The 13,316-nt window shown below is 33.0% G+C and overlaps 2 protein-coding genes across 2 annotated transcripts; both read left to right on the forward strand.

The window, feature by feature from the left end:
• Positions 1 to 1,409: 1,409 nt before the first annotated feature.
• On the forward strand, positions 1,410 to 6,083 carry LOC142612186 (proteasome subunit beta type-7-B). Its single transcript, XM_075784303.1, has 9 exons — positions 1,410 to 1,609; positions 3,077 to 3,239; positions 3,942 to 4,083; positions 4,236 to 4,332; positions 4,414 to 4,483; positions 4,592 to 4,696; positions 5,046 to 5,144; positions 5,248 to 5,335; positions 5,681 to 6,083. Exons 2-9 carry the CDS (start codon positions 3,096 to 3,098, stop codon positions 5,755 to 5,757), a joined length of 822 nt encoding a protein of 273 aa, XP_075640418.1. The 5' UTR covers positions 1,410 to 1,609; positions 3,077 to 3,095; the 3' UTR covers positions 5,758 to 6,083.
• A 1,808-nt stretch (positions 6,084 to 7,891) lies between these two features.
• LOC142609554 (ras-related protein RABB1b) lies at positions 7,892 to 12,821 on the forward strand. Its single transcript, XM_075781166.1, has 6 exons — positions 7,892 to 8,213; positions 8,312 to 8,451; positions 10,553 to 10,635; positions 11,325 to 11,529; positions 11,638 to 11,706; positions 12,463 to 12,821. The coding sequence occupies exons 1-6, from the start codon at positions 8,168 to 8,170 to the stop codon at positions 12,553 to 12,555; spliced, it is 636 nt and encodes a 211-aa protein (XP_075637281.1). The 5' UTR covers positions 7,892 to 8,167; the 3' UTR covers positions 12,556 to 12,821.
• The last annotated feature ends 495 nt before the right edge of the window (positions 12,822 to 13,316 follow it).

Genomic DNA, 13,316 nt, shown 5'->3' on the forward strand with positions numbered 1-13,316 from the left:
CACTCTTAACTATTAAGACAATGCTAAGATGCCCATTTTGTTAGGGTTTGTCACATTATTTTTGTAATTAATCCTATATAAAACAAGATCATTTCACTAAAATTTTAATTGCTTCATTTTGTCAAAAAAGAAAAGAAAAGGAAAAAACAAGATACCAATAGACTAGTGCTCCTTTGAGAGTAGCGGTGTGCATTCAATCCATTGACTACACCCATGACCCAACCCAACTTGATGTCTTGGATTAGTTATTTATGGGTTATTGAGTTAACTTGGCCCTCTCCTCTTTTTTTAAGCTTTGGTTAGTTCGGTTGGGTTAATAAAATGTTGAACCCAAGTAACTTGACCCAATCCATGTTATTAGGCTTGATTGTGTTAATTGAAATCATTTATTAGGAACCTAAATAGTTTATTAAATGGGCATCTTGATTTTCTTCTCTTTTATTATTTTTTTTGTAAAAAATATGTAGAAACTAGAAAGTTGGCATAACAATGTCATTTTATCATAGTAAAATTGTGACAGATCATAATAGAAGGGGCATATTAATAGGGCATGTTTGGTAAGAGTATTTAAATTTTTTTTTTATCTTACAATCTATAAAATGATGGGTCACACACTTGAGTTTATTGTTTGACTAATATTTTCTAAATAGAGTTTTAAAAAAATTGTATCCTATTTTCTTGGTTTAGAACATGATTTTGAAAATGGCTAATGGGATGTTTTCAGAATGCATAAAATATTTTTAATGACATAGTTGTAAATAAATTGAAAATAGTGGACCTCATATATTTGTCTAAACTCTTTTATCTCTTAAATTAAGGAGCTTAGCTTCATCACAACAAGAATTTTCACACTTCAAATTTGAAAAATATCATTAAAAAAAAATGATGAGCTCTATTCTTTTATCATTATCCACAAAAAAAAAAAAGTAATCTACAGATTCTACACGTTATTTTTTGTAAATATATTTTTTTTAAATCTCAAAAATAAAAATGGTCTCTAAACAATTATTTTTTGTTTTCAATATTTTGAAATTTGTTCTTAAAAATGGGAACCAAACACATATAATATAAAATTTATCATCTAAAAACTAGTTTCAAGTTCAATTTTTTGAAAATTATTTTTATACTGTTTTGAAAATAAAAACAAAAATTCTCTTACCAATCAGACTTTTATCATCCTAAATCCTAATAGTTAAGAATATGATATGTTATTTTTGATAATTTTTTTTAGGGTCATTTTTTGATAATCAATTTAATGGGTACTCCAAACTTAAAGATGGTAAAAATAATATGTATTTTAAGCTAAAAATTAAAGACAATGATTAAAGTCCAATATTCTTGTGCCCTGAATGGTTAGGACATTGGCACATGTGAAACACTTATTATTAGGTGTACACAACAAGCCCAAAGCCCAGTTCCAAAACTTAAAATGGGTTTAAGAAAAAAAGGGACGTACATTGAGTAGAAGCCATAAATAAAAAAGCTCTCAAAGTCTTGGATTTCTCTTCTAGGTTTTCCATAGATAAAGAAAAAAAAAAAACTTTAATAATAATCTTTCACTGGTATTCGCTCTTGCTTGGCAATTGGGTTTCCTCGGTGTCTCTCTCAGGTAAATCTTGTTCCTTATTTTCCACAACGTTGTCATTCTCTGTTAACCTTAACTACGAGATTTCGATCTTTTCGATTCCTAGTGTTGGACTTTTTTAGTTTTTTTACTCTCTTGTGTATGAATCACGATTAGGGTAGCTGTTAAAATGTTAGTATTATGAATTTCAAGTGAAATTTGTGAAAGATCCTGTGTTTTATTAGTTTGCACTTGTAAGTATTGATTATTATGGAGCAAAAAAAATTGTGGGTTTTGATCTGGTGAGCTTGAAAATTTGTGGGCTTGACCCATTTGTGTGTTTGTGTGAGAGAGACATTGTATAAGATCGAGCATTGAACGTTGTTACATGGGTGCAGTTCCTTTTACGTGATTAATTTAGTTTAACATGCTAAATACTTAGTGGGATTTGATCTGGAAAGCTTGAAAATTTATGGATTTGAGCCATTTGTGTGTGAGTGAGAAAATTGTACAACATCAGTCATTGAATAGATGCGGTTTCTTTTATGTGATTAATTTGAAGTTAAATTCTGATTGCCTAGTTTGCACTTGAACTTATAGCTGACTGGGGAGAAAAAAATTCTGGGTTTTGATCTGGAAAGCTTGAAAATTTGTGGGCTTGAGCTGTTTGGGTGTGAGAAAGTTGTACAAGGTGTCTGACATAGTTACCTGGATCCTGTTTCTTCCTGGTGATTATTTTGTAATTAAATGCTAATTACTTAGTTTGCACTTGAACTTATAGTTGCTTGGTTTTGATCTGGAAAGCTTGTAAATTTATGGGCTTGAGTCATTTGGGTGTGTGAGAAAGTTGTACAAGATTAGATATTAAACGTACTTTTAAAAATTAAATAAAAACAAAAACAAAGCTTTAGTCCCAAATATATTGGGGTTATCTATGGATACTTTTTCTTCTAGGTGATTAATTTAAAGTTAAATGCTGATTAATTAGTTTGCAATTTGCACCTGAACTTATAGCTGACAGGGGGGAATAAAAACTAAGGTTTTGATCTGGAAAGCTTGAAAATTGTGGTCTTGACTAAGAACTAAGAAACCCCAATACCGCCCTAACTTGTTTTCTTACCACCAGAGCTAGGGACCCAGAGGTCTCAAACTTGATAGGGTAGCTGTTGATATAGACTTGTTTAAGCATAGGGTTTCTAAATCAGTGTCTGATATAACGTGTTTGATAACTTAGTTGATTTATTATGAGGGCAGAAAAGGAACTGAAATTTCAGATTTTAGGGTTTTCATTATTTTAGACCAGTGGAAGGGTACACAAACTCCTACTCAGTTGAACTCAATACAATATTTGGCTTAGTTGAGCTGGTTTGTTATTTAATAAAACTTTCTGAAACACAAAAAATATAGAGGTGCAAAGTTTTTCTTTTGCTTTTTTTGCCTTTGTTTCGATAATTGGTTTTCATGTTAGATGGGTGTGATAACCAATAAGTATCTTTTGCTTTCTATATGCAGGTTAAGTTGAAGTTTTAAGATGTCTAACTCGGCTATAGATGTTCCCCCCAAGGGCGGATTTAGTTTTGATCTCTGCAGAAGAAATGATATGCTTAGTAAGAAGGGAGTTCAGCCACCGTCATATCGGAAGACAGGAACTACAATTGTTGGTTTAGTTTTCCAGGTATGACTGTTTGATGTGCTATTGATCAGCTATTGTTATATATATATATATGTGTGTGTGTGTGTGTGTGTGTGTGTGTATGTATGAGATATGATGCTGGAAAAGTAGTGAATGATTTGCAGATTGAGCCATATTCTTCAAGCTAATGATGTTGATGCTAGGTTCACAGAGTCGAAATTTATGCATTAATATTACTTGGCATGTAGATCAAACAACTGGATCATAAGTCAATGATCTATTTTGTTAAATATATTTACCATAAGCGTATATTCAAAGAGATGGATTGCTATCATGTGTAGTCATTTAGAATTGATATTGCTTTTGTATCATTTCTGTAAGAATTTAAGTGCATGTTCATAATTTGCGTATCAGAATAAAAGTAGCATTGCAATAATCTTGTTCTGACAGTACAGATGAAAAAGACTTCTGAAATGGAAACTATTGAGCACATGATTAAATGCATGTAGTTTGTAGATTGCATATAGTATAGTAGTGATAATTAGTTGGAACTGGTGTAATAGAAAAGCAACTAAATAGTGTAGTAATTAGTTATGATCTTGAAAAAATAAATAGTGCAGTAGTGAGAGTTATTTAATGAGCATATATATGTTGTTATTTGTTTGTTTTAGGTAGCGTATTCTGAGAGACTTCGTCCAGGATTTATCTACTTATCTTTTTTTCCTTTTTCAACATTTTATTCAGGATGGCGTCATTCTTGGAGCAGATACGAGAGCCACTGAAGGACCCATTGTTTGTGATAAGAACTGTGAAAAGATTCATTATATGGCGCCAAACATATATTGTTGTGGGGCAGGAACTGCTGCTGATACAGAGGCAGTAACAGGTATTTGTTAATGTGGATGTTTAATGTGGTTATCTTTGTTGCACTATTGTTTTTTAGCACCTCAAGGCTGCAGGAAGATGAAGGATATGAAATTGTCTTATTTTCTTTGTACAACCATAGCTAATGCACTGCTTTGGTGTTTACTTATTTAGACATGGTCAGCTCACAGCTACAACTGCATCGCTACCATACTGGTCGAGAATCAAGGGTTATTACAGCATTGACCCTTCTTAAGAAACACCTTTTTAAGTAAGTTTATTTGTTTCAGACACTTCTTGATTTATATCTAGTTAAATGGCATAAAATTCTAACTGCTGAATATGGTTTCAGCTACCAAGGCCATGTTTCAGCTGCTCTGGTTCTTGGTGGGGTTGATGTTACTGGACCTCATCTACATACTGTGAGTTTAGTTTCGTTTCAAGCATTTAATTTGGAAATAACCTTCTATATTAGCTTTCATAATTAGTTGATTACTTAAGGTTGAACGTTGAAACCTATATTTTGGTAGATATATCCCCATGGATCAACTGACACGCTGCCGTTTGCAACAATGGGATCTGGTTCACTTGCTGCCATGGCCATGTTCGAGTCCAAGTACAAAGAAGGCCTGACTGTAAGTCAGAATGATATGGTTGTAAAGTTTTTTACATGTTTGATGAGCTCACAATGATGTAGTAGTAGTTAAGATATAGACAACTTCAGTACAACTTTCACTACAATGTTCATCTATTATGATGATGAGTAATTATCTTTCTATCTTCAAATATGATTTACATATGGTTGTGTGACCATCACAACTGTCAGGAGGCTAAATTTTAGTATCTCAAGAAACTAGTAACTTGTAGGAGACAAACATGGCTGCTTTAGCATGACCTGCTTTCTACTTTAATAGTATTGATTGTATCTGAAATGCTTATTTAGTTTTCTCACTTGATCTTTTTTCCTGGCCTCATATGCTGCAGAGGGACGAAGGAATCAAACTTGTTGTTGAAGCTATATGCTCTGGTATATTTAATGATTTGGGAAGTGGAAGCAATGTTGATGTTTGTGTGATAACCAAGGTTTGTTGTTCTTGCAAGTTTTCACCACTTAATTGTTATGGTATAAGTAATTCTTAATCTAATTCTGATGCAAGTTTATTTTCCTCTTGAACTGCTGCGACAGGGGCACAAGGAATACCTTAGAAACCATCTGTTGCCTAATCCCCGTACCTATGTCAATCCAAAAGGCTTTTCTTTTACTAAGAAGACTGGTTAGTGACATACTCCCTCGCTTTATTTATTATACATTCATTTACTACATCCCTAGCATATTTGCTCAATTTTATGGCTGGCTGATTTTGGTCGGTACAGTTAAATTAATGCGCAATTTAGCTTGTTCATGGCATATAAGTATTGCTTTTCCAGATGGTTCATCTTTAATGCTTGCTAGGAAGCTTGCATTATTAGTATATTTTATTTGCATTCCTTTGTTTAAGCAAAGACTGAGATTGACATATTCAGCTCCTTACCTCTTGTCTCGTTTCAGAAATATGGTGCTTGCTTTTGTAAAATTCATTACTGACTGTTTGATTATATTCCTTTTACTATGTTTACAGAAGTTCTCTTAACAAAGATTACTCCATTGAAGGAGAAGGTGGAAGTGATTGAAGGAGGAGATGCAATGGAAGAGTGAAATCCATCACACAGGAGCAGTACAAACGAGTAAGCCGTGAGCAGTACAAAAGACTGTGTGTCAGTTGCATTGGTTTTCACAACTTCCATTATGATTGTTATATTAAGCAGAATGTTGATGGTTTTCAGTATTCAGCTTCAATATCTCAATGTCTCGACATTAACTTGTTATGGATTATACTTTCCAAACTCGCATGCAGGCTGGCAAGATAATTTGGCCATTTGTTGATTTGTTCTGTATGTGTCTTAAATCCCGATTGCTTAAATCGTACCTCAGATTCACACTTGGTAGAAACTCAATTTTATTGAGTAATCTCTAGTTTTAAACTGTTGTGTTTTCCTTAAAATGTGATTTCCATTGAACGTTAAAGCAGAGATTAAACTATGAAGGTCTAGTGCTCAGTGATTTTTATTATATAACATCACACCCCAATAATTTAAATCATGATTTCATTAGTTTGGGTTCACTGATAAAACCATGACAACTATGCCAATTGGAAAAATAGGCCCAGATTGTGATTCCTACATTCCTTTAAATCTTGCTATGATGATTATCTTAAAGCAAAGCAACTAGGGCCATTTTGAGGGGGTTTACTCAAAAGTGTATTGTTATAGAACATGGAATCAAATTGATATTGAAGAAAACATTGTTAAACTAATACTGGAAACAAATATTTTAATAAGGAGACTGATCACGATGGATTTCATCAGGTCATCTCTTAGTTCCTGTTGCTACATTATCCTTTTGATATTTTTTTTTTTCTTAAAAAAAAAGGTCTAATGTAAGTGGGATATAATTATAGGTTTCTTATTCGATAACAACAGAATTTATGGTCAAATGACTCAAATCTAAAGTGATAAACATGTAGTAATTGTTAACATTTGCAGTTTACATATCAAATTACAAAAACCACCAATGGAAATCCTACTACAGTACTGCTAGTGCGAGTATTGTTTCAAATTACCTCTTTATTCACAAAGAAACTGGTACGGTGGATTCATAAAAGATAAAATTATAAAGAAAAAGATAATTTGAATAAACCAATCTTCTAAAATTTACTTTCTATGATTCTCAAAAAAAAAAAAAAAAGTTACTTTCTTTCATACATTTTTCTTCTCCTTCACGTAAACAGAAACACATGCGTACGATATCCTCTGTACATTTTGCTCAAACCATCAAATTAAAAGTCTCAAAGAAGGGTTCCTCCAAAAATAAAAGAGTCCCAAAAGAAGGATAGGCCTTCGTTTGAAGGAAGCCGAAAGTGAAAAGACAAGTACCAAAAAAGTTGTATTGACAATACGAATTGCTTTCGATAAGTGAATCCTTATCATATATCAACACCTATGTACAAAGTGTTGCTGAAATGACAATCCTCCTAAATTTTGTTTTATGAACCTAAAAGATAATACACAATTCCTCCTTTGTCCTTGAGTTATCTTATCTTCATGGATTAACCTGATGATGTCCCTAATTTATCATTAGCATCTTTATGAAATCTATATTATTCTTACGATATATCTGATTAGGGGGAAAAAAAAAAAAGCTTAATCAAATCACTATAATGATTAATGAATAATAACTCAATCGAATATCAATTTTGCAACACGTTATGGACATTTTATGTTCCCATACCTCAACGAAACTAGGAGAAATTTTCCAATTAAAAAGAAAAGTACCACAAAAATCACTAGAAACAGAAAACCGAATATTTTGTGTGCCACAAGTAGGTTAGCACCAAAGTTGTGGCACATGACAAACACAAACAAGATCAATTATACTCCCATAAAACGGATTAAGCCCAATCCTCTTCATCTAATTAAACAACAACTTTATAAATTCAAAAACAAAAAAAACAAAAAAAGTCACAAACAAAAAGTTAAAAAACACACTACAAACAGCTCAATTGATAAAATCTTTTGTCATCAAATAAAAAATTTCAAATTTAAATCTATCTACACCAAAAATCAACTAGCGTTTTACCCGGATAATAAACCCGGATAATAAAAGAAATTATTATATAATAGACATTGCATATTTAAATTATACAGTATCTATTATAATAAAAAAAAAAAAAAACAGCACAACAATTAATTTTTAGACTCTTTTTTAGATAGCGTGTCGGTATAACAAATACGTCACCGTGTCTTTCTTTCTTTTCAGTTCCTTCTTCAAAATTCTAATCGTTTCTTTTCAAAAACATTATTATTATATAAATACAAAAGACATAACTAATTTACATTCCTTTCCTCTCATTTCAGCCACGACAGACAACTCTCCAACTCGAACCTTCTTTCTTTCTTTCTTTCTTTCTTTCTTTCTTTAAGCTTTCAGGTTTGAGGTTTGTGTGTGTTGTTGGTGTTGGTGTTGGTGTCTCTGCTTGATTTCTCTACACGACATCGTATCATCGGCCATGTCGTACGACTACCTCTTCAAGTACATCATCATCGGAGACACAGGTTTGATATTTAGTCATCAACCATGCTTCTTTTTTACTTTTTTTTTGGTGGGTTATAGGAAAATTTTGGTGGGTGAATAATAATTGGGTGTGATACAGGTGCAGGGAAATCGTGTCTGCTCTTGCAATTCACTGACAAGAGATTCCAACCCGTGCATGATCTCACCATTGGTGTCGAGTTCGGAGCTCGCATGGTCACCATCGACAGCCGTCCTATCAAGCTTCAGATTTGGGACACTGTAAGTCCCATCTTTCTCTTTTCTTTTCTTCTCTTTTTTTCTCAAAAAACCCAACAACAAAAAGTGTTAAATTTAGCATCGTATATTATTAGTTTTTTTTTTAAAAAAAAAACAATTTTTGTGTTTGAATGCTAAAAACCCCAATTTTGGATTAGCCTAGTACTACTATTTGGCGTTGTTTAAGGGTTTTTTTTTTTTTTTTTTCCAATTCATTTGCTTGTGAAATTGATGAAGGTGTAGCAGCTTTGTTTGGGTTGAAAGGGATTTGTAAGGAATATTCTAGTAATTATACTGTTTGGTAGTTTAGTGGGAAGGGAAGGAATCAAATTGGGCAAGTGGGCATGCCTCACAAAACTCAATTCTTTAGTAGGAGTTTTTTTTTATTAGAATGAGAATTATTGATTCCCAATTATTTGTGATAATTTGGATGAGAATCATTGATGAACAAAATGATACTTAAATTTAACCTTTCATTTCTCTTTTCCTTTAAAATAACTATGTTGGGTTAATTTTTTTTAATAATTCAATAGTTGGGGATAGGGGGTCTTAATTTTAAACTCTAGAGGTCTCTGTTGGAAACATTAGGATGTGTGAACCAATTTAGCTACAAGGCTTTTAACTATATAGGGTCAATTTTTAAAAATAGGAATATATACATGACCATTTTGTTTACCCACCCCAAATACACAACCTAGCCCACAAGAAACGTGTATCAGGTAATTGGAGACTTCATGGGGGGTTCCCATGAGGCCAGCCAACTGAGCTACCCTGTGCGGGCTATGTATAAGATTATTTTAAACAAATAAAGCTTATATTTTTAATTGCTAATATCTAAAAAATGGTATAAATATAAGTTCTTAGTAGATCTGAACAGTAGAAAGTCAACTATTGGGAATTATAGTTGTTATGAGTTTAAAATCTAAAGAGTCTATAACTGTTGAGGTTTAAAATTTTAGCAAGTAGTAACCAAAATAGGCCCTTAAAAATGGAGGTGAAATGTTGATATCATCTATAATAGTAAAAATTATATATTTCATTCATTTTCATTCTTTCTTTTATAAACTCCCAAACATAGTGTAAAGGTATAGATGATGGCATGTCATTTCAAATCAGTTACTATAAGTTATTGATATACATACATCTATAGATATGTCAAAAATTACATCTTTAGTCATAAAATCAGTTTTCTTCATTCCTAAGAAAAATGGAGAGTGTTCTAGAAACTGAGGGTTAATTTTTCTTTTCTTTTCTTTTCTTTTTTTTTGGAAGTTTATTTTTATCTTTGTGTTGCTATCATAACTAAAAGTTAAAATTATGCTATTACAAAAGTTAGCAATAATTAGATAATATTACGAGGTTATACAAAGGGTCAAGTAAAGCTGTAATTGTGTTACTAGTTTGTTGTATTTGACGCTGTGTTCATCACTTTCATTTAATTCTATCATTAAAACCATATGGTTCTTTCATTGGAAAGAGTAATTAAAAGGTTAATTTTGGATTTATTATACTTCTCTTCATCCACTAAGTGAAAAATTGCTTCTGAAAACTTATGTCGAATCATGTCAAACTTGTTATTATCCCCACCTGTTTAGTACAACTGGTTGGCTGTTACTCATTCAATTGCAGATGGGGAGGAAAAAAGTAATTGATCTCAAATCTATTAAAGTTAATGCAATATTTTGGAATTTATTGATGGTTGTGACTATCTAGCACCTTCTCAATCCAACATATTTATGTTTCCTACTTTCTGTGGGTTGAATATTAATCCAAAATTACTTATTAAAAAAAAGAAAAGGAATATGAATCCAAAATAATGTTACTTGGCCCTTATGTCTTAGACTCTTAGCCTATAGGCATTGTAATCATGAATGAAGATTCTAGATACATGCATAGAACAGGTTGTAGATGGGCAGTATTAAGTTGGCTTATGAGTATGTTCAGTGAAGGCTCTTTTTCTTATTATTTTGTTCTGAATTGATCAATTTGCACATCCATATATTTAAGCAATCACCTTCATCACATTCAGTTGCTTCTGTTAAGCACTGTATTTCAAGGTTGCATTGAACATATTCATAAGCCATGGAACTTGGTTTTCTTTCAGGCTGGGCAAGAATCTTTCCGGTCCATCACTAGATCTTACTACAGAGGAGCAGCTGGAGCACTTCTGGTATATGACATAACCAGGTTTGTGGGGGTGTGAGAGAGAGAGCATATCATTTTTGGCAAAGAAAGATTTTAGATTCATTTATACTTCTTACATAGAAAATGCATTTTAGCATCTGCATGCTTGCCCATTAGTTTAGTCTTTTGTGAGCAGTGAACAGCTTCAGGAATTATATATATATGCCATAGATTTATATTCAATTTATTTCAGTTTGAGTGAAGGATTGGAAATACATTTCATGCCCTTGCTATGAATCCTGTGATAGTTTTATGCATTTAGAGTTTTTTATAGCAACCACTGTAGAGTATGATCAGTTGGTCCGAAGACCAATCAATGTGACTTTTGTGGGTTTGCACCTTATTTCCTTTAAAAAGAATCATTAGGCATAGTGGCAGACTTAATAGTTCCCCCCCTCCCCCCAAGAGTTGTGAATGGGAAAAAGAGGAGGGGAGAGTTTCCTTTCAGATAAAATCAAGGTACATGTTAAAAAGAGTTTGGAACCCTGTATTGGCATCATTAATAGTAATTAGTAAATGCTCATGTGGACTCCTAAGTTGATCTTAGCTCCTGATACATAATTACTGATGCCAGTGGTCTGAGGTTAAGCTCATGAGGTCATGCTAGCTTTGGAGGTCTAAAACTTGTATATTTGTGCCTCCAATCCCCTATTCTGGTACAACTAAAACCAGGAATTTATTCTTTTTCCTAGGAGAGAGACATTTAATCATTTGGCAAGCTGGCTAGAGGATGCTCGGCAGCATGCTAATCCCAACATGTCAATCATGCTCATAGGGAACAAGAGTGATCTTGCACATCGGAGGGCTGTCAGCAAAGAGGAAGGGGAACAATTTGCAAAGGAAAATGGGCTTTTATTCTTGGAGGCATCTGCAAGAACAGCTCAAAATGTTGAGGAGGTGATGTAACTTAACCAACGTCAAGAAAGGCCTCTAAAGTGTTAGGCCTTACAGGTTTAAATGTCAACTTTTTATTTCTTTAATCTAATATAGTGTCATATCTTACAGGCTTTCATAAAGACTGCTGCAAAAATCCTTCAGAACATTCAGGAAGGTGTATTTGATGTATCTAATGAGGTAACTGAATAGTCATTTTGTTGTAGAGAAACTTTAGGCTATTGGGAATTGGGACAGTATCTTTAGTTATGTTTTTTCTTTTTCTGATACAACATGCAGCGTTAAAGTGCATGACAAATAATAGAAAATTTGATAAATGCAAAACAAGCAATTTTTCAGCTCTCTATTTTGATCTCTTTTGGTTAAACTTGTATAGATGTATTCAAGGAGAAGGATTTTTATGTCCTGGGCCTCCTGGATTTTAATTTTTAGTTTAAATAACTCGAATAAAGTATGAAATGACACTTTGTTCTCTAACAATTTAATTTATGCAGGGATTGGAGTTTTATTAATGTAAATAGGAAATTCTTGTGTAAGATGTCATTGTTTTTGTTCGAGAAAAATCTCCAAAACTTATGCCATCATGTGGTGTTGTATTTATATCAAGCAATTCATACTAGCAATTGTTCTTCAAATCTCTTGATTTTAAATCCTCAAATGCAAGCACACTCTTGTGGTTTTGTGTTGTTAGAGTTACCAGGAATTTTAGAATGGTCAATTGCATGATTAAATTGTTGGGGCTTTCTGATTGGGTCAGTTTGTCTAAACAAAGTTATGGGTATAAATCCCCCGACTTCTTAATGATGTCCACTCCATGAACTTAAGTAAACAGGCCAAGTCAGAGATGGTTTGTTCCACATTTCTGGAGCCTCATGATGTCCTTCCTCTAAAAGATTATCTTTTACGTACTAACACCCTTTTTGTTAATATTTGCAGTCATCTGGCATCAAGGTTGGGTATGGGCGCCCCCAGGGTCCATCAGGTGCAAGAGATGGAGCGGTTGCTCAGAGAGGTGGTTGTTGTGGCTGATGAAATAGGAAGAACTTCTGTACTTGATCCTTTTGTGCAATTTACTTCGTTTGTTCATCCCCACTACATGAATACACTCTTTAAACTATCATGCTGACTTGTGAAGAGCATTAAGATGTATAGATTTAACTTCAGTTATTCTTGGGAGTTGGGACAGATTTGGTTCTTATGTCAGTAATTCAACTCTTAGTGCTCAAAGATAACTTAATGACGTTTGCACCATGACAAAATTGGCTAATGATATGTGGATATTACTTTTTTCTTTAGTGGACTTTTTGGAGAATGAGAATGCTTGCTTGAGTTCCCAACTCTTTTTTTTTGTTTTTTTTTGGTGGTCTAATAAAATGGTGAGAGGTCACATATTGTGTGTAGCCTTGCCCAATTTTCTTTCCGCTACTCAAGGGGAAGTAACACTTACATAATGAGGATGGTGGGTTGGTGAAGAATTGCATTGCATCTGTTGATCTTCAAATGCCCCACCAAAAGCAGATTTGTTTATTTATTTATTTTTGCTATATGTATAAGTGGTAAGTTTTATTAGAAAAATGAAGATCAAGTACACAGGAAGTATACCAGACATGTCATATCCAAGCTTTAAAAGTCCAATTATAAATAAACTTAATAGAGCATCCTCATCAGGCTAGTCAAACTAGCTATTTGGTAAAATAACAACTAAACACCCCTAAAAATAGTATGCATCAGGCTCAATAATTTAGCCTTCAACAATAACAAATGGTTAAATGAATAGTAACTCAATATCT

Source organism: Castanea sativa, chromosome 1, assembly GCF_040712315.1.
Source record: "Castanea sativa cultivar Marrone di Chiusa Pesio chromosome 1, ASM4071231v1".
NCBI lineage: Eukaryota > Viridiplantae > Streptophyta > Magnoliopsida > Fagales > Fagaceae > Castanea > Castanea sativa.